The 25,168-nt window shown below is 40.2% G+C and overlaps 1 protein-coding gene across 1 annotated transcript in view; it reads left to right on the top strand.

Moving 5' to 3' along the window:
- Positions 1-25,168, top strand: part of fstl5 (follistatin-like 5) — a gene marked incomplete at its 5' end in the record, with an annotated part of 136,280 nt that overhangs the window by 57,963 nt on the left and 53,149 nt on the right. Inside the window, 3 exons of the mRNA XM_084550544.1 lie at positions 621-817; positions 7,325-7,445; positions 22,628-22,794. Of these exons, the coding sequence (XP_084406670.1) occupies positions 621-817; positions 7,325-7,445; positions 22,628-22,794 (485 nt within the window). The remainder of the gene's footprint in view (positions 1-620; positions 818-7,324; positions 7,446-22,627; positions 22,795-25,168) is intronic.

Genomic DNA, 25,168 nt, shown 5'->3' on the forward strand with positions numbered 1-25,168 from the left:
ATTAGTGGAGAAACACTTCCAGATCCAGCAATGAGAGGTTGATCTGACACGTGTCACCCTCTAGTTCTAGTCATTATTTTTTTTCTTTGGCTCGACTCTACTCTGCTGAACCTTTCATGTAGTTGACTTCTTTGATCTAGAGCCTTTGATGGTGGATTGTAAATACAGCGCCATCATGTTTTCTGTTTCTGTCAGGGTTAACTCTTGACACCTGTGTGATGGATTTGTTCGTCATTTTCTTTGTGTTGACGAGGCTGCTGCTTTCTTAGTTTGAGACGGTGAAATGCTGCTTGTCTGTCACTGTTTGCGCTCCCCTCGGGAAAATAATCCTTAGCATTTGTTATTGTGATGCAGACAGATGTAGACATGCTTAGATTTGTCTTTTTCTGAATATAAACAGCAGCATTACTTCTTAATAATGTGAATCTTCATGGGGGATTCTAGTTTGAACAGGTATTAATTGGCTCAGATTTAAAAACCTGTTACAAATAATAAGCTCAGTGTATAGTCATGTACTTTATTTTTACCACATATTTTGAAAGTTTCTGTTTTCCTGTTAATGTTTAAAAAAATATATTTAGAAATTAATAATTTCATTCCACTTTTTCTTGATTTCCCAGATGACAACTGTCGGTTGAGTGACTACCGTCGCCTGAAAACCAAGATCCTGGATTTGCATGACAAACGTCACATGGGCTCTTCTATCCATGGGGCTCACAAGGACAACATGCCTGCCAAGAAGCAGCTGGTTGACATGATGTTCAAACGTTTTGATGCAGATAATAATGGCCAAATAGATGCCAGCGAGCTCTCACAGGTAAGACTGACGAATAAAATACATCAGTCAGCCGCAACATTAAAACAGCTGACAGGAGAAGTAAATAACATTGACCATCTTGTGACAATTCAGTGTTCTGCTGGGAAACTTTTAGACCTGGCATTCATGTGGATGCTACTTAGACATAGCAATGACACTCCTTGATGTCAGCAGCCATTCCTAGCAGATCCCAAACTGATCAAGTATCTGTGGGATGATCCACAGAGGCCCCTCCCCTCAACCCATAGGGCCCAAAGGCCCCCACTAACAACATTCTGTTGCCAGACACCACAGGACACCCTCAGAAGGCCCATGTCCATTCTCTGATGAGTCACAACTGTTTTGGAGGCACAAGGGAGACCTACACAATATTAGGATAGTGGTTATAATGTTATGCCTGATTGGTGTATGAGGTTAAATATTCCATGATATGGCTTTCTTTGTCATTCGTACTTATTAAAATCTAATAATTATGCATACTTAAGTCAGTTAGTGATGCAATACTGAAGTAACACTGATCATACGAGTTTTACCATTCTGTACCATTTTGTAACCACTTTCCCTTTCCATCCACTGCACAGTATCTCTTACAGCTGTCAAAACTGCCATAATTTAACTATAAAGAGCCGACAAATGAACAAACAATCTGTGTGCTCAGGTGTTCAAACTAGTCGCTTTGACGTCTGCCATATTCATGTCCATTTACTCCTCTTACCCTTCCCTGTGGTAGCTGGGGTGCATAGATCTAGGTAAATCTTTTGAAAAGCAATGCGGGTCAAAGGAGCCATGTGCTCATGGGAGGCTGCAGCCTTTGACCGGCACTACCAAGAGGGATGTTGTAAAAGGAGCTTTTTGAGGCTGCCATGAGGAAGCAAGGATACTCTGTGCATGACAATGAAAGTCTTCGGTACCTTAGAACTGATTTAATATAGAATAAACTACACAATATAGGAAAATAACTGAAGGGGTAAGCAATCCACTGTGATTTTCAGCACCATTATAGGAGTTGCACGTCTTAGGTCAATTTCTTTTGATCCACTAGGACATCACATCGGTAGAGGTTACTTTAATTAGTGCCTTTTTCCCCATTAGAAGAAGGGAAAACTCATCCATTAGATTGATGTTTGTATTTTCAGTTGAAAGCATCTAAATACCACCTTAAAATTGCGATGTTTTGCCATATTTTCATATTATTTACATATTTTTACATGTTATTACATTAAATGATGCCAAATGCCAGCATGAGAGAAAGTGATGCTTAGTGATTGAAATGCATAGTCAACAAACCATGTTGTACTGTGTTTTATTGAATAATATTGTGAGTGTGCCCAGGGTCTGAATTTGAATATGCCCTTTCAGCCTGCTGAATATTATTTTGGACAGATTTTCATACCTGTTGGTGGTGTCATTTATTCTGTTCCAGTGAGAACTGTAACACTCTTCCTCTTCCTCCTCTTTTTAGATGTTTGAATGACGCAAGCTAGCAATAATTAACATCCAGAAGGAGAGGCGCTTTTTATGGATTCCTCAAGGGCTGCTTTTAGCCTTCCTTCCCTCTTTGTCCTTTTTATGTATGGGAAATAATTTTGGCAGATTTTCATGTGCAGCCAGCTACACAAGCCTCATTCTCAAAGACAAGAAGAGAAGACAGCATTTCTGGAATAGTCAGAAATTAAAATATCAGTGCATTGCAGGTGGCCCTTACGGGGATTTAAACTGAATTCATTTTTTAGTCTTTTTTGTTTTGCATGCATGCATATTCACATCCATGGCATTGACCTCAGGGTGCACACAGCTTACTGAGTTACTTACTAACTTTTTATTGTTAGTGTGGTATACTGCACTTGAAACAACCGGTCTGCTGTGCTGCAGATGTGATGTATGACTGGAAACTTCACAAATATGTAATCATGTATGCAGCCTAGAGATGCAGAAAGAAACTCCACCTTGCATCAGAATGACTGCATAATGTTTGCATGATAAATATCGGAGCAAAAAAGCTTCATCAATCTGATAAATCACTTAATAAACAAAGGCAGGAGTCGACAGTGCCTCAACATAAGGACGCAAGAATGTAATTATAGATTGAGTCTTTAATGAGTTTTTATGTTGATGTATTAAATGTTCCATCAGAATGTAGTTTCAGAGTAATTTATAGCTCAACATTTTAGTTTCTTTTTAAACAAAGTAAGTTTTAAATATTGCACACAATACATAACGGTTCTGATTCACTCTGCTGGCGCTGCAGAATATTGCTTTATTCACAAAAGATGAATCTGAAAGAAGACAAAAGATAAATGCAAATTCAATTCTGGTGTGACCAAGCCCTCAGAAAGAGCACTGCACAAGCAAAACACACACTCATCAGCAGTTAAATGTACAAAATAATGGCTCATGCCCTAAAGCGCCCTTCATAATTGGAGCATTCTCTGATCTCATTTGAAATTCTAGGATGGAAATCCCCCTCTCCGGCTCGCTTGGCGCACTAGAGTGTGCGCATGAAGAGGCACAGGGAGCAATTGTTCCTGGCCTTTTAGTCTTGGGTGCCCTTTTAAAATGGCAAATCAAAACTTTTTTTTTTTCTTCATGCATTGTTCGTATCTATCATTTTACATTTTACATTTTACAAGAAAACATATGAAAAGTCTTTACCTTGTCTCCTCTTGACCTCGCTCTACCTTTGTCTGCCCAGTCTGCTCTGTCTGGAAATGCAACAAAAAGCCTTATGGATAAAGATGTAACTTGACTTCCATATGAAGTCTAGTGATCTTGTTGAAAGCATAGACTTTTGTTCAAGCTACTTACATTTGTATTATATTTCTTCAATTTTCTGCAGAAGTATTGTCAAAGTCTGTCATGTAAATCTAGAGATGTTTTGGAAAACATTTTGATTATGAAATAAGTTTGCAAACAGCTGCCCCTCTGTCACACTAAGTTTTGGGCGGCAATACGTCTTAAATAGAAAGAGTACTGTAATTTTGCTCCAGGAACTGTTTTTTTAGTTGTTCCTAAACTATTTTGGTGTGTGTCTGTGTCAGGCTGCATCCTGCTGGGGATGGCTGCTGCCATCAAGGAGTGTCATTGCTATGGGGTGGGGGTGCCTGGTCTGGTCTAGGTGGGTGCTACATGTCTAAGTAACATCCACACGAATGTCAGATCCAAAAGTTTCCCAGCAGGACATCGTACAAGATGGTCAGTGTTGTTTACTTCTCCTGTCAGTGGTTTTAATGTTGTGGCTGGTTGGTGTAGATGTTCTGTCTGACTGTTATGGCCGGTTCAGAAAGCTGCGACCAAGGAGGAACATAACACTGAGCAGTGAATCAAAAGGTTTATTCTGAAACCAAAATCAAATGGAGTAAATCAGAAACAAGACTGGCAGGCTGGGTGTGGTGTCAAAGAGAGAGAGAGCTGGGCAGATTGGGAAGCCTCCTATATAGACTCAGCACACATCCTCATGAAGGTGCTCTCAGTCAGTCGTTAGGGTGAAGCACCTAAAACAGAGACACAGAACAAACAAGCATAACAACCAACAGGACTGGAGCTGACACTGGCTAACCAGCCTAATGTAAAGCAGTGGCTTTGTAAATTAATGTCCTATTTGAATCTGACCAGCACTGCATTCTCAATAATCATTACACGACTTATCCCATCACTGGTTACATTGACATGGACCACATTTCTTCAGTCTGACTGAATCTTTCTGATCAGAGACAGATTCAACTGAACCGTTTACATGGACGCTAAATGAAACGATCTAATAAGAAACACTATATGTGTTAATATGCCCCAAAACATCAACCAGAACAGAACGTATGATCTGCATGTACAAGTAGAAGACACAGACCGACCACATTTTCAGTGCCAGTGTCCAAATCGGTTCCGGTTTTGTTCATCTTTTCAAACACTTGTTTGAACAGCTGGTTGTTTTGCTGCCTTCATGTTTCTGACCCTTCTGGAAACTCACCACGTCACCTCGTGTTTACCCCACATGGAGCAAACATGCAGAGAAAGAATGGATTTATTGCAACCAGAGAGAAACAATTGGATCAAGCATTTGCATTGCTATCAGGTAATATTTAACTACGCCACCCCTCTAAATTTGATTGAAAATTCTTCTGATCAGGCCAGTCTGTTCTGATTCAAGTTTGAGACTGGGCTTTTATTTTTTTAATTAGTGGGATGTTACTGCCCATGTAAATGCAGCAGCTGATGTGCCTTAGGAATTTTACTTGTCTGGGGTCGTGGGTTGCTGCGTTCGACAAGGATGTGAGTTGAAAAATCTTAGGAATCACGGCAATCAGACACACAGACATGTGTTCAAGGCCAGAGAGTCAAGAATATTTTAGATATATTTCTTAGCTTGGTTTTCTTTTCGTCTTGATCCAGATCAATTATAAAATATAAAGTGACAGGAAGAAGAAGAAAAAGGAGGTTATGAAAGTTATTATGCCCACCACTGTTATTTGTTACTTGCGTTTTTTGAAGCACTCGGGATTTGTCATTACTGGTGATACCTAAATTTGAGGCAAGTTGTCTGGGAAGGGAAGTGCACTGATCCGATGAACGATGCATGATGTATAAAGCCGTCCCTTGTGATCAGCATCGTGACAGCTGATCTGCTATGATGGATGTTTTACTGCCAGGGCCAAGCAGAGGGTGTTGAATAGTATCATGTCTTAGCAGGATGATGGTTAAAAACTGTAGTGTTTGGTCCCTTTTCACCCCCAGTTGTGTCTTAGTTTGGCTACAATAAACAGAAAATGAATACTGTAGACATGTCATTAAATTTGACATTGCAACGTTGACTCATTACATAGATTACACAGATTACACCCCCACCTTTCATAGTAGCCAGTTGAAAAGTAAACTAAGTACATTTATTTAGCTGAGATGCAGTGCTTTCATGTAAATTATTACTGTTTATTGCTTCATCTTCTCACCTCCACCACAGGGAATATATTGTATTTTTATAAGCTTTATACAAGAAGCAACATGTTTTAACAAAGCTTTCAGATGTATCTGACACAGACACTGAAATTGTTGTTCTCACCTTTTAGATGAGCAAAAAGCTAATAGTTAAAGGAGAATTAGTGATTGACAGTAGGTCTGTATTATTTTTCCTTTATATGGATGTTAGCTCATACACCAATCAGCCACAATATTAAAACCACTGACAGGAGAAGTAAATAACATTGACCATCTTGTGACAATCCACTGTTCTGCTGGGAAACTTTTGGACCCGGCATTCATGTGGATGTTACTTAGACATGTAGCACCCACCTAGACCAGACCAGGCACCCCCACCCCATAGCAATGACACTCCTCGATGGCAGCAGCCATCCCCAGCAGGATGCAGCCTGACACAGACACACACACAAAAACGCCTCAGGAACTATCCAAAAAAGGTTCAAAAAAGCGAACTGGACTGGACAGTTGCCTTTTTTGAACCTTTTTTGGATATACCATGACCTGGATGACTGAGAACCTTCACAGACGACTTAGGAACTACTAAAAAAAACATGAAGAACAGCACAAGGTGTTGACCTGGCCTCCATATTCACTAGATCCCAAACTGATCAAGTATCTGTGGGATGATCCACAGAGGCCCCTCCCCTCAACCCATAGGACCCAAAGGCCCCCACGAACAACATTCTTTTGCCAGACACCACAGGACACCCTCAGAAGGCCCATGTCCATTCTCTCATGACTCACAACTGTTTTGGAGGCACTAAACAACATATCATAATGTTATGACTGTTCACTGTATTAAGTCGTGTTAGTTAAAATAATATCAGATACGGTAGCATGTTGTTTGGTTGTACCGCAGAACAATGAAAATCTCTATGAAAAGATTCTGTGAATTTGCTAAATAAACTGTTGAATGAATGTCCAATGAAAATAAATAATGAACTGTTTTCCCAATTACATTTTAGTGACAAGCATGCTCTCTGAACTGAAACACTTAACCATAACCAAATTAACCATACTATAACAACTTAACCACAAATTAATGCTCTTGTTAGGAGGTCATTTATAACAAAATCATATTCTTGGGTGGAAAGCAGGTTAAATATATCGGTGAGTGTGTCCATGATTTATTCCATATAAATATTTATGAGACTTGCCAGGCACTGTAGTTTACATCATTTCGTCACTGTATATCCAAAACAAAGCTTCAGTCCTAAATGACTGGTGGGTAGTTTATGTTTTTAGGAACCTGAAATTCACGTTCAGGTTGATGTTGTTCTGAACCTGGGTGGTATCTTCTTTTTCAAGTTAATGGATCTCTAATGACCCATTAGCGACCAGAAACTCCAGACACAAATTGTGAATATGGGTAGATATGTGAAGACTGTCTCAGTCGATATCCCCCTATTAGAGAATAGTGTCATTATCTTAAAACCTTAAACCTTTTTTTTTTTCCTCAAAACGTTTTCTGGCAGATGACCGAATCAATCCAAAAAGTGCTCTCCACCTTTTTGTGACAAGAATTTATTCTCATTGAAGGTCATCAAGCAAGAAGGTCTGACCAAGGACATCTCTGAGTGCACACTGTTCGACCTGCTGAAGTACAATGATATCAATGATGACGAGCACCTGACAAAAGAGGAGTTTTACACAGCCTTCGGTGAGTACAGAGCTTTATTAGCATAGCATTGAATGTGATAATAAAAACACATTTCAGGTTTTAAACATTTGGATGTTTTTGTACACGCACTTACACTTTAAAACTTAGATCAGATTTGACAGAATTCAATTTCACATGTACAGTGTCTCAGTCAGTTCTTCCTAATAGCTCCAGATGGGTTTTATTACATGTGTTGAAGTCGATTGTTCACACCAGTCTAGTGAGGAAATATTGCATCTGCATAGTTTTTCACCAGTTAAGTTTAATTTCTTTGGACAGCAATCCAATAGTTCTGCAATTATTCTGCAACCTAGAGTGACCACAGAAACATCAGGAATCTGTAAGAAATCTGTTTTACGGATATGGATGCTTCTTTTATTTCCATTTTTTTCTTTTAAAAGCACAAAATATAAGCCATCTGTTTAGCATTTGTGACTTTTAATTGTCTAATTAAGCTTTGATTGTGTTTTACTTTGAAATCTGAGGAGCAGCTAACCTTGTTGTTAACATTTGAACGGTCAGTCTGTTTTCTTGGCCACTACAAAGTTACAGTGGGGGTTACTTTTGGATGAGGTTTGGTATCTCACCACTGGGGGATTGTTGCCAACAGTGTATTGTTTATCTTCAAATGTTTGCTCCATTGGAAGAGATAAATCAAGGTGTTCAAAGTGGACATGAATCCGGTGGAAGCGGGCTGTAGATACTGTGAAGCAGTAGTTCAGCCAAATCCTCCATCGTTAGGCAGCATAATGATGACAGGTGCTCTGCAATATCTGATTCACACAAACACATGTGCGGCAATTTCCCCCTTTTGTATCCTCCCCATTCTTTCGTTCATGGTTCCTCCTTGTCTGACATTTTCAGTCAGCTCAATATCCTTTGACAGTATGTCCTCTGACATTTGGCTGGCTTGACACATTTAGCAGAGGGAGCGAATTCATAATCAGCCTTCATCTCATCAGTCCCCCGTATTTAAAGCATTTCTCAGAGCAGACAGAAAGCAAATGGCGCGAACGTGAAAGAGTCTTGTCTTGCCTATTGTTCTCCACATCACACGTGAATGTGTGGGAGAGAACCCCTTCTGGCAAGCCAGGAAAAGAAAGGAACCTCTGCCAATCTGTACAGAGCTGTGTTTCCTTGAAGAGTTGAGTTGCTCTAACTCCAGCTACTTCCTTTTCAGCGTTCAGACCTTTTTTTTCCCCCTCAAGCTTCCAGATAAACTGCTCACAAGAAAATGGGATATTTCATGTGAATAAATCTCTCCCTCTGTGATGGAGTTTCTTTTAACCTGCCTCTCATTTACTTTTTTTATTCTTTATCCTTATGTGCCACTTAATGCTCTTATTCAGCAACAATGGTATACTACTATGAGTTAATAATTAATAAGGCCTTTAATTAAAACTCTTTACTGGGAATTGTCTGTACTGTTCTGGTTAATAGTAGTGGAGCCAATCAAACAATAATGCACAATTAAAGTAGTGTCTTTGTCAACACCTCAGATCAACTAAGGATTTTCATGCATGCTACTAAAGTGCTCAGCGCCATTTCACCTCTTTTCACCCAATACTGAATTTAGATGAGCGTTTTACATACTTGGAGGTCACTGTAGCTCACTATTTATCAGTAAATCTATTTCACTCTGCTAAAAGTTCTTCAAAGACAAGCCTTCAGAGTTCCTTTGGGGCAGCTGAGAAAGAAAGGCCGACATAAGGCCACCTCCTCTAGACTGGGTGGAACATTTTAGTTCACCCAAATTCAATAAAAGTGTATTCAAGGTAACAGTCATTGTGCAAAGGAGCAGAAAGCATTAGCAACGTTCAGAGAGGTGATAGGTTTGTGTTTTTTTTAGAGGTTTTTTTTTTGGAAAACATTATCACAGATTTTCAGAAATCACCTGGATGTTGTGTGAAGGTGCTGACTGAGGTGTCAACTCAGGAAGACTCATTTATTTCAGGTAGTTACAAGAACAAACTGAGCATGTAGTGCAGCATAGTTGCCTGTATCTCCATCAGAGCGCTGTGCACTGCCCTGATGCTTGTGATCATCCATCATTATGTGGAAGATTCACACCAGGAAATAAATGCTAATTGGAAAAGCATAACTTTTTATGATGTTATTGGGCTGACTAAAAACACTAGCCGATCAGATTTACCGAGCATAACTAGTCTTATTTTATTACAGTCCCATATATAGGTATAAAACAGCTGTGTAATGTAACACACTATTAAAGCTACTTTGTTTTTCTCTGAGTGGGTTGGGGCACAGCTGCTGATATAATAAGCATCTGTAATCAGTTCAGTCATACATTGGTTATATTTCACTGGAATTTATAGTGTAGATCTAACATGTTGCCTTAGAGTCGGAGGTCACAGTGCTCAAGGCAAAAGCACACTGCGGAAATTAGCGTTTTTGCAGTTCATCGCCGACATAATCTCTGAGTGGCAGCTATAAAAATCTATGCAAATACCGTAAGCGCTGTCGTAAACTCAGCAGCATCATAAAGTAAATCCGCTGATCCAGTGTGTCCAGAATTATGGTGCAGCTTTGAAACGAACAGCAGTAAATGCAGAATGACTCCTCATGAAAACGGCACCTGTCTGTCTACTCTGCTAATAAGGACCCACCGCACACCTTTTTGGAATATTCAAAGCGTGGCAACATTGTTTGTCAGGACAGAAGATAAGACTTTAATGTCCATGCATTATTCATTCCTCCTTTGCATAGACTGGAAGAGGGTTGAGAATCAATTTGCTGCAGCTTGCAGTAAGGAAACTGTCTGACAGAAGTGATGTCTTTTAATTAGATGATGTTACAGATATGAATGATGTCTGCCACGCTACTGATAGGGAGCACCATGACATCGATGAATAATTTGGTGAATGATGGCTTGGTGCATCATGGGTAAACAGATAAGGTGTCATCTATCACAGAGTGTCATTAACTATTGGTAGGAGAGTGACAGAATACACTGGCTGTCCAACATTAAAACCAGCTATATGCAAGATCAAGACAGATTAAAGAAGCATCATCCCAGGAAGTATTACTGTATGTTAATAGGCAAAGCTGTGACCTTAAATAGAATTCACAAATGTTTCTTCACACCGCACACAGCAGCTACCACAGTATGACCTTTGCTATACAGTCTTTGCACTTTATTTTGTGCCCCAGTTAGTCAGGTTAGCTGTCATATAATTAGGTACTAGTCAGAAGCGGCTCATTCATTCTGGCTGTTCATCTTCACGAACAGATGAAAAAAGGAACTGATAAAAGTAAATGAAACACAGAAGTTAAAAAGGCACACAGAAAGATTGCACCTCTAACTAATCTGAACATTGAAATACACAACTATTTTCTCAACAACATGATCATCTATTATGAACAAATAGTTTTTATTCAGGAGAGACCAACCGTGTGTGACGATTTGTAGCTATTCTTAACTTCCAAGCTCTTCCTAGCTTTTCTGCTTTGCTTTTTTAATTGACAAATACAGATTACTGGCACCTGAATGAATTTCATTTCAGGTGCAGAATGTATGAGCCAACTGATCTTTGGCTGTGCGGTGTGTGAAATTGCAACTTTTTGGTACAGACACAGGTGACCTTAAATGGTCCTTCTATGCCTGTAGTTATTTGATGCTGGTTTGGTGTGTTTTATTACATGTTAAGTTTTTTTTTTTAACTTGGTATTACATGTAATAATCTTCCTCCTCTCACTGTCATGGCACAAGTAAACATTTACTTTATATTCAGGAATAAACCCGTGTTTATTTTCCTCAAATCCCACCCAAACCACATTCTGACTAGAATAAATCCAACAAGAGAAGAAAACGTAATACCTTTAAATAAGATTTCTGAAGTCTTGGTGCTGCAAAGACAGCAATCATGCTGTGCATTTTAGTGATGGAACAGAAGGTCCAGCGTTAGTTCTAATTTCATGTAGGCAAAAGCAGTTCTTTAGGGGTCCATGAACACACTTTCCATGTGTTCTCTGTTTTCTCTGGAGATGGTCACTCGGCCAAAACAAGATAACTGAAACTACATTTGTGCAGTGAGTTCTCAGAGGGAGGTCCGTTGTCTCCACCAGGCCAGTCCACATCTGTAATCTGTACACTGCCAAAAAGGTTGAGGAAAAGGTCATGCTTCTAGTTTGCCACAAGTGACATCTCAACCAGAATTAAAAAAAGAGAGATATTTTCAAGGTACTGGTGAGTTCATTCAATTTCAGCTGCAAAGTCTGTGAGTCTGCAAAGATTGTTTCTAAAAGGTGACATGACATCAGTTGTGTGGCCTTCAGACAGATAGGTTTGAAAGCTGATATCACACAGGGCGCACAGTGACTGTATCCTTCTGTCAACGTGCTTTTTAAGCCCTATGAAGTTAGCTGGACTATCACAAGGTATTTTGCCTGTGCACAACACACTTTTAGTGCTGTTATGTAGCCCTCTGCTCTCTGTCAATTACTGTATGTAAAATACAGTTAGGTATTCAGTTAGGTATACATTATTTAGCTGATTCATAGTCATGACCTTAATTGTACTTTTCCATCAAATAGAGTGGTAATGCTATTTGTGCTGCATTGTGGGACTTATCTCAACCTTCCCTGGATGCCAAGATATTGATCTGAACCCTGACACCTCCTGACAGAACACATAGCCAGGAGATACAACTCTCTGATTTCTGCTGAGACTGGAAGCCTTGGAGTGCCCGCTGGATTCCTGAGGGATTGGTAGGAAACTAAGATGGACTGTAATGTGATCCATCATATTATAATGTTGTCCTCTTAGGCCATTGTTAGGGTTAGCCAACTTAAATAAAAGATGGCTTGTTCATCACTGCATTTTAAAATGTGTAAATATGACTAAACTACTCGATTCAGGTTAGCTGCAGCAAATCTGATCAAATGGATATATTTTTTATAGAAAATAACTGTACAGTTGTGATTTGTGCATTTTTTGTTGTTTTTCTTTTTAACTTGTGTTACTTTTATCATTCTCTTTCATTTTTAAATGCCAGACAGCTCTAATCTTGCCCTTTTCCACATCTGGTGTAACATTAGATTTACAGAAAGTTTGTCAAGCTTGAAAATTAGTTGACTAACTCTCATTACTTCTGTGAAGATTATAATTAGAAATCCAAACTAACAGCCATGCCTCCTCCAGAGAAGGCTGATTCCATTAAGTCAACTTTGCTGTTATTCAGCAACCATGGCAAAGTGACAATTAATGGATACTCAGGCTTTTACTTGTCAAAACCCCTGCTGAGTATTCCATTCACAGTCAACGACAAGTGGTCTTAAAATGGTTTCATAATTCATGTTTCATTTTCCAACATGTGGCTTTTTATATCTCCAAACTGTATTAGAGAGATTTAGAAAAAGTCAAATTAGTTTTCTTATTGGAAGTGATCCTCAACTGGAATACCAGAGTGGTGTATTTCAACAACTCTCTTGCCAGGATTGTTCTTCCCCCTTGAACTTGTCACATAAAGTAAGCCGTTACATATTTTTTAGAAGAGATTATGTCATTACCACCGTGTTACTTTATCAAGGTTTTGAAGAAGTTGAGTGTGTTAACTTAGTTGAACTATAGAGGCAGTCAAAGATATACCACACTGAAACACTCTGCTCCATTCTATTGTATTGAAATTAAAATTGCTTTTATCATGCATGGACAATGTTATTGGTCACCCTTAAGACTGGTCATAAATAAGTGGATTGCTGTGATTTGGTGGCTAAGGCTAGAGGACAATCTCCATGCAGTCAGATGTTCCCCACTTGTTAATATTAAGAAGTTTATGGTCCACAGGACTGAAACATATTGGATGTGGCCACAACAGAAAATTGTCCTCTGACTGAGCAGAAGTGCAGTTCCAATACTTTAAGAGGAGACTTGGGGTGGAAGACAAAAAAAAATCCAAAATACATACAAGCTGATCACAGCAGCGTCTGGCTGTGGAAGACAACACTTTTTGTGCACCATAAGCGTAACAAAGTATTTTGTAAGTTCTGTTAATTCTTTCTTTTGAACAGTACCAATACTTCTTCTATATAAGCTCTTCATTTATGCTCTGTATCAGCCACAACATTAAAACCACTGACAGGAGAAGTAAATAACATTGACCATCTTGTGACAATTCAATGTTCTGCTGGGAAACTTTTAGACCTGGCATTTATGTGGATGTTACTTAGACATGTACCACCCACCTAGACCAGACCAGACACCCCCACCCCATAGCAATGACACTCCTTGATGGCAGCAGCCATCCCCAGCAGGATGCAGCCTGACACAGACACACACACAAAAACACTTTAGGAACAACTCTAAAAACATGAAGAACAGCACAAGGTGTTGACCTGGCCTCCAAATTCACTAGATCCCAAACTGATCAAGTATCTCCCCCAACCCAAAGGCCCCCACTAACAACATTCTGTTGCCAGACACCACAGGACACCATCAGAAGGCCCATGTCCATTCTCTGATGAGTCACAACTGTGTTGGAGGCACAAGGGAGACCTACACAGTATTAGGAAGAGCAACGTAAAAAGCAACGATTTTAAGACTTGGCTGGATATCTGATTTCCGTGTTAATCTGTTACTTTATCTGTTATTCAAATATCCTTGGCTACACCTGAAGGCCCAAACCATTGGTCATTTCCCCCTAAGTCATTAGACGATAGTGGATGGATTTTTGGAGGGAGGTTGGCGTTGTGAAGTGTAACTCTGCAAAATCCTTTACTGCTTTTTAAATAACAAAGTTGTTTCACCATATCTGATGACACAAGGTCCACTACCCATTTCTGTATGTTTTTAACTTCTACTAATCTACTATATGTCGACAATGATTAATTAAGAGCTCCAGTTGCAGTTTCGGCTTTGTAGTTTCACCATGAAGATACAGAGCCACAGTGGGTGAATACTGCTTGCATTATTTCCTTAAGAAGTACTTTTTCTATTGAATTTCATCGGCTGGTTTTGTGGACGAAAATGCTATCGGTTTGGAGATTGTGTGGATTGAATGAATGAACTCTATTCATGTGCCATTAATAAGGTCATATTTAAATTCCTCGTGAGGAGAAACCTCTCAGAATATGTACTGCATTCAAGAGTCTTCTGACTGTGAGAGCCTCAACATGCTTTTCTAGCTGTCGCGACAATTTAGCAGTTCAGGGTAAACAGACTGCTTCGCTCATCCACTTCTCTCAACATTTAACATCTGTCATCCATTTGAAGGTGTTGGCATGCATCATTTGCGGTCATGCAGCTATTCAGCTGTGCTGCAATGGTGGTGTAAAACAAGCAGAAGGCACACGCGGTCGGGTGGAAGCGTACTGCGATGCTGTCTGAATTTACAGTCCAGCAGGTAAAGTTGTTTGATACATGTGCTAAACAAACTGCCCTCACAGCACACACAAGCAGGTGTCCGATATTACTCAGAGTATTGAGGCCACAATAACAACAACAAAAAAAACGACCTGGTCTGAAGAAGAACTGTAATGGCAGCATTAAATCACAACTTCTCTTACGCTATTTTCAAAGTGCTCACTGATATTATAGAGATAGAGAGGATTTTTTGTCAGTTGTTTTTCACAAGGTAGCTGTGATAAAATTAGTCCAATTAGACCTCCTCTTTAGCTCCATTGCATACTAATGCTGGCCCTCCCACAGGATCTCTCCCAGCCGCTGCTTTGGAAACAGACTTGAGGCTCATCAGCGAGAGGTAATGCTCTCACCAAGGCCATTTGTTAGTGTTTTACAGCCATCTTGATGTTTATGATGTTCGTAGGAGGGGAGCGGAAGTGGGTAATAAACACCCTCCCGCCCTTCAACTAATACTTGTAATTTTTGCACGATTAACTGTATTTTTTTTGCAGTAATGCTGCAAAACCACAATCACCAAATGCAAACAGATGAGACTGGAGATGGTTAATGTTTAAAGACTGGTCACTGTATTTGCTGAGGGCATTTCTCTTTGGTTGGGAGTGTTGAGAGTATTATAAAATAATCTCATTTAACTGGAAAAGCTCTGAATCAACATCAAAGGTAGTTCCGCCCCCAATTGGATGCCAGAGTCCTTTGACCTAAAGTCGAGCTGCGGAGTTTTCCATGTAAACAAACATGAATGTATTTATATCTACGCTTGTGCAGATGTGAATTGTGACTCTGTGTTACTTCCATCAAACATCACAAGATCTTAATTGCAAGTATGTGATGTTGCGATAACAAGCCTCCAACATTTACATCTGTTTATATTTTCCTGTCTCCTTTTAATTCTAGTTTGTTTACTAAGCTAAATCTATAAGATGGGAAGAAATAATATTATAAAGGGAGAGCATTAGACGACTTAAAGGATAACAGGTTAAAATTAAATTAAACAAATATATATCCTTCTAGCACCGTTTTGGTTGTTTTCTGTGCTATGTTTAAAATATTGTTACATATAAAATGATTTCTTATCAAATCTAATTTAAACATAAAAGTAATCCAAAGTGGGCCCTCATAGCAAATATGGCAAAAATAGCAACAGAATGAGTAGATCATACAGCAATCAGTCACAACATTCTGACCACCTTCCTATTATTGTTTAGGTCTCCGTTGTGTCTCCAAAACAGTCCTGACTCATCAGAGAATGGACATGGGCCTTCTGAGGGTGTCCTGTGGTGTCTGGCAACAGAATGTTGTTAGTGGGGGCCTTTGGGTCCTATGGGTTGAGGGGAGGGGCCTCTGTGGATCATCCCACAGATACTTGATCAGTTTGGGATCTAGTGAATTTGGAGGCCAGGTCAACACCTTGTGCTGTTCTTCATGTTTTTTAGTTGTTCCTAAAGCGTTTTTGTGTGTGTGTGCCTGCATCAGGCTGCATCCTGCTGGGGATGGCTGCTGCCATCAAGGAGTGTCATTGCTATGGGGTGGGGGTGTCTGGTCTGGTCTAGGTGGGTGCTGCATGTCTAAGTAACATCCACATGAATGCCAGGTCTAAAAGTTTCCCAGCAGAACATTGAATTGTCACAAGATGGTCAATGTTACTTCTCCTGTCAGTGGTTTTAATATTGTGGCTGATCAGTGTATGTATATATAAGCCATCTACTGTAGGCTGCAGTCTAAATAAGATAATTATTGTAACAGATTTCATATTGTTGCAGTAAATATTTTTACAAAGTCAGGAAATATCTCGTTTAATCAGAGATGCCATTGGTTATTTAGAGAGCATTGCATACACGTGCTTTATGAGCTATAGTCTTTTTTTGTGTACATGATAAGTCTGGTGTAATGGTTGCTTTTGTAGCATGTGACTGACTAATTGCAGGTGAAGCTGTCATTTTGTCCGTGAGTCCATCTCTCCTCTGAATGCTCCCCTCAAGCATCTTCGCTCATGTCGCAGCCAAGTTATATTTTGTATTAGTGCAATAGTTTAAAGTACCACCTGGAATAGCCCAAAGGTATGATCTCCCCACGTCAACATGTGGATTCATCCTGAAAATTACCAGATTGTTGTCTTGTTATTGTTTACTTATTGTACAGGGATCTCCTCTGTTCAGTAGCTTAACTAGCAACAGCAGTTGAACATGAAAAGGGAAAAATAAGTATTTTCTTCAGGAAAACAACATGCTTACGTGTGTTTCAGCGCTCAAACTACTTTCTGTCTCTGTCAAACATCCACAGAGTCACTCATCTGCTGTATCAAAAACAGAGACTCCATTCTTCATGCTTTGGGAGAGAAATTGCACAAATCAAGCCAACCATCAAGCATCGAGATCAGAGAGTATTGTTATGAAGGTGTATTTTGTTTTCTATCTTTGAGGCGTTGCGTATGGGCTATGACTACTTAGCATCGAGGAAAAATACTTTTATCTTCGCTTCAAAATGTCAAACTCAAAAGCAATTGGGGCTACACAACCGTTCAGCTTTGGTAGTATTGAATGTCATTGAGAGTGAGAGAGGGAGTCTGTTAGAGAGGAATGAAAGAGTTGGTGAAGAGGGACAGCGCAAGAGAGCATGTGTTTGAGAAAGAGGGCGACAGAGCATGATAGAGGATGGAGTAAGAGGGTTGGCTAAGCAACCTTGGTGCAATTTGTCTTCATGCAGCCGGCCCTTTGCAACGTCCTCTAGGCCCAGGCTATTTTCCCTGACAAGCTTGTTGCCTCCAGTGCCATAGGTGATTTACCTCTCGCCGTGGCACTGACAAGCATCGCATTCTGGGTGCAGAGCAGAGTAAATCAAAAGCCTGGACTTTACCGTTAATCACTAATTACAGGTTGGACGGTGAAGGTTGATCCATCCCTGGGGACTCAGTCCCTTAGACCTCAAATCAGACCAAAAAGAGGAGCCAATGCCACTTCCTGCTCTGATAAATCTGTCACAGAGGAGGTGCTGGACTCGGAGTGTTTGAGCTGGCTCCAACTGCCCAGACTCCCACCTCTCTGAGGAGTTTCTCATTCAGGTCGTATACTGGCCCTCGCGTCTTTCATCCCTCCCCTCCTTCCTCCATCCACCAGCTAAAGCTATGATGGAGCCTGCCTGGCCGTCTATCTGCCCACTTTCTTCTTTAAATTCTCACTACAACGTCACACATTTCTATCCCCCGGGGATCAGCAGCAAATCGAGTTTGTTGCTTGCAGCGTATTCCAAAAGCATTAAGATACAAGGGGGCTGTAATTGAATGGTTAGGGAGGACATTATTGAAGGAGATTTTTGTCAGCGTATCCACCCACCACCACCTAAGCCCCACAGAGAGAGCCAAGTGGCTGCATGGTGTGTTGATCTGCTGGCTATATTGTTATCAGTGTCAGGGGAGGACGAGGTTCATGGATTAGCCATGTGAGACTGATGAAAGATGCACTTTTCTAAATTCTTCAGGCCCTTAATGTGTAACTTTTCTTCTTTTTCCTCATTTGTTGTACTTTTTTTACCCATGTATGTGATTCTCCTGCTCATTGTGGATTTCTTTAGTTTGAGATTGTTATTCTAACATCTTAATATGTTCCTTTTTTGTTTGTTTTGACTCAACATTAAATTCGTAAATCCACACTCACACTTTGCTCAGCATTTTCATAAAGCATTAAAGGCTTTAATTTAAACCTCAAACCCTTTAAATCTGCAACAGCTGCACAAAATCTGAGTATTATAAGAGTAGACAGTTTGAAAATCACTCAGTTAGTATATGCTATAACTCTGCTGTAACTATCAGTTACGTGATTATTTACTCTTCACATATTTTAACATAAAATCTATCAATTATTAGTGAATTAGCATACAGTGTTGAGTATGACTTAATTTCACTGACTTTCTGATGTAAATTTTAAATGCAGCTGTATTATTTATCTGCAGGTTGCTTACCACCCCGATTTCTGGCAGCTGTTATGGAAATCTATGTCGTTTAGATTGAAAGGTGCAAAGACAACGCGTACAGCTCACAGATGCACAGGAAAGCAGTGTTTCCATACTTGCGAGTCTTTGTTTAGCTTATGTCTGTAAAACAACAGATGAGGACGCAACAACTTGCAGGCACTGAACAGCAACCAAGATTCGGACAACTCACAGGTCTCCCTTGTGCCTCCAAATCTGTTGTGACTCATCAGAGAATGGACATGGTCCTTCCGAGGGTGTCCTGTGGTGTCTGGCAACAGAATGTTGTTAGTGGGGGCCTTTGGGTCCTATGGGTTGAGGGGAGGGGCCTCTGTGGATCATCCCACAGATACTTGATCAGTTTGGGATCTAGTGAATTTGGAGGCCAGGTCAACACCTTGTACAGTTTTTCGTGTTTTTTTTAGTTGTTCCTAAAGCGTTTTTGTGTGTGTGTCTGTGTCAGGCTGCATCCTGCTGGGGATGGCTGCTGCCATCAAGGAGTGTCATTGCTATGGGGTGGGGGTGTCTGGTCTGGTCTGGGTGGGTGCTACATGTCTGAGTAACATCCACATGAATGCCAGGTCCAAAAGTTTCCCAGCAGAACATTGAATTGTCACAAGATGTTCAATGTTATTTACTTCTGTCAGTAGTTTTAATGTTGTGGCTGATTGGTGTATTTGGTCAGTGTTTAAAGTGTTCCCACACTTGCGAAGGTTGGTTTCAGGCTTTTTCAGCCATTTTCAGCGTGCCTGACAGTGGGAGCCGCCACAGTAAATGAGGGATGGGAACATTGCATGCGTTGTCGCATCCCTACGGTTAACAAAACAGAATCAACAAACACAAGGGTAATACACAACCCCATCACATCTATAGGATTTGAAGGGGAAAACAAGAATGATCAGTAAATTAATACTAAACTGTACATCATAAACATTGATTACAGTTTCCAGACAGGTTCCTCTTTAACCTGCTGTGCTTGATGATTAATAACACCACCTTTGGTTCAAAACAGAAACTGTTAATTAATCGAAGTCTTTTACTGTTCCAAAGTCACAACAGTTACTTTAGTCCAACAGTATCTTAACCGATAAAATTAAATGAATTCACATTTCCATTACAGTGGGTTTGTGATGCCGGATACACAGCAAGGTGTTGGTCTGCTGTGTAGTTTGGCTTCCCCTGTAAGGCGTACCTACGTGCACTCACCCCACTTTTTGACAGTTTTTGCTCTGAAGTTTCAATTTGTCTCATCCTGCCAGATAGCAAGCGTCCACCGGAATTTAATATTTGACAAGTAGGTTGAGTCTGCAGTGTCTAAGTTCAGTCTATGTGCTACTCTCTGCTGCTGATACGAATGAGTGTTTCATTATTTCGAAATCACAGAAAGAGACAGCAGCACGCCTGCATGCCCCGAAACAACCCTTCTGTTGTTAAACCTCTTTGAACATGAACTATAGTTGCTCCTCTGTAGCCACGCTGGAAACACGTTTAATGAGGCTCTGTAAAACAAGAAAGTTTTTGCTCCCAAACACTTTTCATTTCCCCCAAGTCATTACTATTTATTTGCGCCTGCGACGGCTTTCGTTTCAACACCCGCTGACTGCTGTTGTCATGTCTTTATTACATGCAAACAACAGCTCTTAACTGATCAAATGCGCTCCATCAAATGACTTCTGTCACATTATGATGTCCACAGGGGAGCGTCTCCAGCCGCTTTGTGATGCTGGGTGTTGCTTTTCATGTACCATTTAAAATCTCTGTCTTTTCTAGATCAGAACAAGTAACTGGTGGGAGGAATGTCCCTCTGAGCAGACCAAGACAGTTTATCATCAGCCAGTAAAAGAGACTGACTAATGAATGAATATTTGGTTGTTTTATACATGAAAGCCTGATTGATGCTTTTATGTTTAAACCATGTGCATGTGTGCTTAAGGTGATTTGGTGTTAAGTATTCTATTTAAGAAATAAATATCCAAGGATTATTAAGAAGTTTAATGTGACTATAAACTCTGAAACTTACAAATTATTATTCACAAATCCTAAATATTGATATATACCAGCAGTGGATGCAGCAACTCTGCAATGAATTACATTATAAGATGTTTCTACAATTTTGTCCACAAAGCAATAAACAAAGTTAAGCAGACACAGCTTTCTGTCATACTGCATTACAATAAGCAGTCTCTGCTATTTGTTCTCTCAGGTATATGCAGTAATGAAAGCATTGTATCATGTGGATTTATACAATAAACGACAAACAGATTTTACAGCAATATGTCTATTAATAGAGAGCCCAGAGAAAAATGAGAAATGCAGCCTCAGAAATGACCACAGATAAACTCTCCACTATCGCTATTATTTCAATGTAGAGTTGTTCACCTCTCAGAAGGAAGAGGCTGTTATTAATCCTCTAATTTTGATGTAATCCTGGCAGTGATTTGCTCTGGCTTAAACAGTCTTTCACTGGGCCAAATGTGAGATTAGAAGTCTTAACGCCAAGCTTCCCTCTGAGAGGAAGTCCGAGCTGTCTCATGGCTCCAGTCTGATTGGCCTGGATCTAACGGGGCAGCCAAGTTCACATGTCAAAGACACAACAAGTGGACCAAACACGGCAAATGAGTGAAAAGGTTAAAAAAAGCATTCAGAAGCTGTTGCTGCAGGGGTCATTGGAGTCATGCTGTAATTGAAGGTGCTCTCATCCTCATTCTTTGCGCTGTGGCAAGTGAACACTGTCTGTTGGACCTGCTCTTTCATTAGGTTTTGTATTTCATGCCCTTAGGAGCAGAACAAATTGAGTCTCTGTTTCCTTTTGCTCCATTGCTCATTACCCAAGAGAAAGATTAAAACGCATTCTCTCACAGTCCACATTACATAATATCACAAAGAATGGATGAGTGTACATTGTACTCATTGTCTCTTCAAAACACTGGACACACAAAAGGCATTAACCAACCATAGCTATTCTGACCTCTCATCAACCGTAGTTGGTTTTGTTGGAGTATTTGCTTGGAGACAAGTGTTGGATAAAAACAAAACAAAAAAAACAATTAACAGCAAGAGAGTAATCAGCACCAGAAGCAGGTTTTAAAATCTTGGGACTGTTGTAGGAATACTGAAGCGAGTAAAGCCCTAGCCTAGTCGAGGTCAAGGTTTGTGTTTCCATAGGGAAACTTTCCGCCAGCACATTTTTTTTCCATTTTACTTTCATCAAGAAGAACGCACTCCTGGGCTTTTACAACAGCGTGGAGAGCCTGGCTTGTTTTAAAACCTCAGAACTCTGAGCGTGTTAAAAAATATTCCAACTTCAAGTTATAAAGCAGCAGATGAGCAGCGCTGGCACCTCCCTAAAGTGCCAGGTTTGTTCTTTTAGTGAAATGCATAGAGATGGACGCAGGGTCCTCGGAGAAACCCACAGAGAATGTAAAACTTCCATTACAGCATTATAATATAAATTATGTAAAGTATGTACAGAACATTGAGCTCAATTCCTTCCCATTACTTTGCAAATAGCTATAATTGCACTGCCTCAGTGCATCTATAACGACAAAAAACATCTGCCTTTATTGCACAATAGCAGCTAATTGAGATACTCTAGTATTATGTGTTGTTGTTTTCAGGTGTCGCTATGAGAACAGTGTGAGAAAGCTATGACGGCTTGAATTTTGAAGCATCTCATTGAATTTATTCCTTAGAATCATGCGGTGTCCATCAAGTTTTGGGTATGAAGAATATAAAGACCGTTATTATTTAAGTTATTTAAATGCCACATTTCCTCAGCTGTTTTTCAATAGCTTCAATTTAACCAGTGTGTCTAACCATCATTTTTACCTCTTGTCAACAGATGTGTACCTGCTGACCCTTCCAGAAGACCAGAAAGTCAGCGTCACAACAGCGACAGTTGGCCAGAGTGTTGTGTTAACTTGCGCCATCACAGGGGAGCGCAGGCCTCCTATATTGTGGAAGAGAAACCATCAATATCTGAACGCCTTGAACCTGGAGGACATTAACGTAAGAGCTGGCTGTCATCACTGTCTCTGATTTATTGTTTCTGAATAGATGCATGATTAATTAGTGATTGAATCACCCAGACATATGCAGTGATCAGGTTTAATAATTTCATTTTGGTGCCATGATGTATGACCAGTTTTCCAATACTCGCATTTTCAGATCTGTCACCTTTTTTGCAAGATAGTAAATTTCATCCCTATATTTCTTCCTCATCATATTTCAATATTTTTTACCTTTATGCAGCGGCCCAGACTGTCAGCACATTTTATTTGACTGTTGGCGCTGGCTTTGTGTTGTAGGCCTGACAGTAATCCAGGATGTCAGTTTGTGTTCCTGGTGTCTGTGTTTAGAGACTGCTGGGAGGGACAGGGATTTTCAGACAAAGAAAGAAGATGAAGGGGGATACCAAAGGGGTTCAGCCCTAGAGGAAGGACCTACTTTTACAACCTGACTGTGTTTGTGTGTGTGTGCGTGTGTGTGTGCGCGTGTGTGCGTGTCGATGTGTTAATCTGTATGCACGGCTCCAGACAGCCCGCTGTGTCACTTTCATCCACATCAAAAGAAGCAAGCATACTGAGGTGGCGAGGTACAGAAAGAGGTACAGAGGCAGAGCTCCTTTGCCTTACCCTTTTCCTCTCAGTGTGTCAGTGCTGACCAAGATGAGTGTGATACCGCTGTGCATAATTAAGTCAACACTGTCGCAGTAGATAAAGGGAAACCCAGCGAAGCCACTAATGTAACATTAAATGTTGATGACCCTTAAAATGAGTAAGAGGCACCCAGCTGTCGCCAGTCATCCTTGGCACCATCAACTGGCTCTAAACTAGCGTGCTGGTTCTGGTTGTTGGTGATGTGTGATTCCCATAAAGAGCAGCACAAATGGCATGCATATGAGAGTAACAACTTTTCCGCCATTTGCAATTTTCAAGTGTTTTCTATACTATATTAGGCCTTCTTGCTTGTAAGCAATTAATGGGCAGAAAAGATGTATGTGAGTGCTGGGCATAACAAAAGAGAAATGTCAAGTCAGGATTATTTCTCGAAAACTCTCTGAATATCTTTTGAGGGATTTAGAAGAGGCAAAAAGAAAAAGATTCTGAAGGTTTAGTAAGGTCAACGCCGACTTTGATCTATCTTCCTAATAGTTTTTTCCAAGAGATTTTACTTTTTTCTTTCTTCAGATTCAATAGAACTAGTTTTTGTTTCATGGCCTGATATTGCCTGAAGATACACAGCAGTGTTTGGTATCCCGAGCCAATAGTGGTCTTTGTTGCCTGTTTCCCCTGTGACTAATATCAGATCCTTCTCAGGTGTATTCTTAATTCAAATGTCAGCTCAGGGATGAAAGCTGCTGCTGTCAAATGATGTTCATTATATCCACTCTACCAAAAAATCTTTGTCTGAGAAAGGACAGGAAATTACCCATTATCTTTTAAAACTGTGCGACACTTTAGCAATTTTGCATCAGAATTTTTTTTAAAAATGTCCCTTTTTCATGTTTTTTGAGGTTAGTCTTCATTTATTCACATTATCGAGGGAACAGGGAATAGATCAGGCTGTGTCGGTAATCAATCAAAGCTTGGCTTTTTGTGGTTTGCAGCCATCATACTTGTAGCATCAAAGCATCAAAATTTGATGTCAGTCCACAGAACCCCTAGTTTGAGTTATACATCGTGGGGAAACAGAAGCATTCAGTTTGCATTTTAATCAATTCTGAACCACTTTGGTTCAACCTGAGTCTTCATGTTACTTATATTTAATGTTGATGCTTAAATTCTCCATGGTACATACAGCATGTTGGGTTGATGCCAGAGCAGCATCATGGATTGAAGCTGAGTTAAAGTAGTTAAACAGGGACTAGTCGGTCTCTTTAGACCGAGAGAACTGGATGTACTTTGACCTTCAGGGTATGGGATTGTCAAATGTGTTTTTTTTTTTACCAACTCTGCTAGTGGTCAGATTACCTCCAGAGCGGCTGCACTAACACTGAACACATCCAGCAAGCGAATCAGCAAGAGTGCTGCCAGCCTCATGTGACTGTGCAAACCACACAGCTCCAAGAGGAACTACCAGTGCAACCCGAGCGGCTTAATCCAGATTTATTTTTGACTCTCAGACTTCCAGTCAATCATTGTTGTTCTTTCCAGAGAAGAGGATGGATTTTGTCTGCACCTGGCATCCTCAAACCTACTCTAAATTGCCTTGCGGACAATTTCTCTATAATTGCTGGCTGTTAATATTTGTGAGCATCCACTGCCAGCCTTAATTAGAGTCATATTCCTGTGAGTACTCATGGGAGGTTTATGCAGTCTAATCTCACAGGCCTCCCAGTTTAGAATGTGGTTATTTTAGAAATTTTTGCCGACATTCAAAC

Source organism: Chelon labrosus, assembly GCF_963514085.1.
Source record: "Chelon labrosus genome assembly, chromosome: 8".
Lineage (NCBI taxonomy): Eukaryota > Metazoa > Chordata > Actinopteri > Mugiliformes > Mugilidae > Chelon > Chelon labrosus.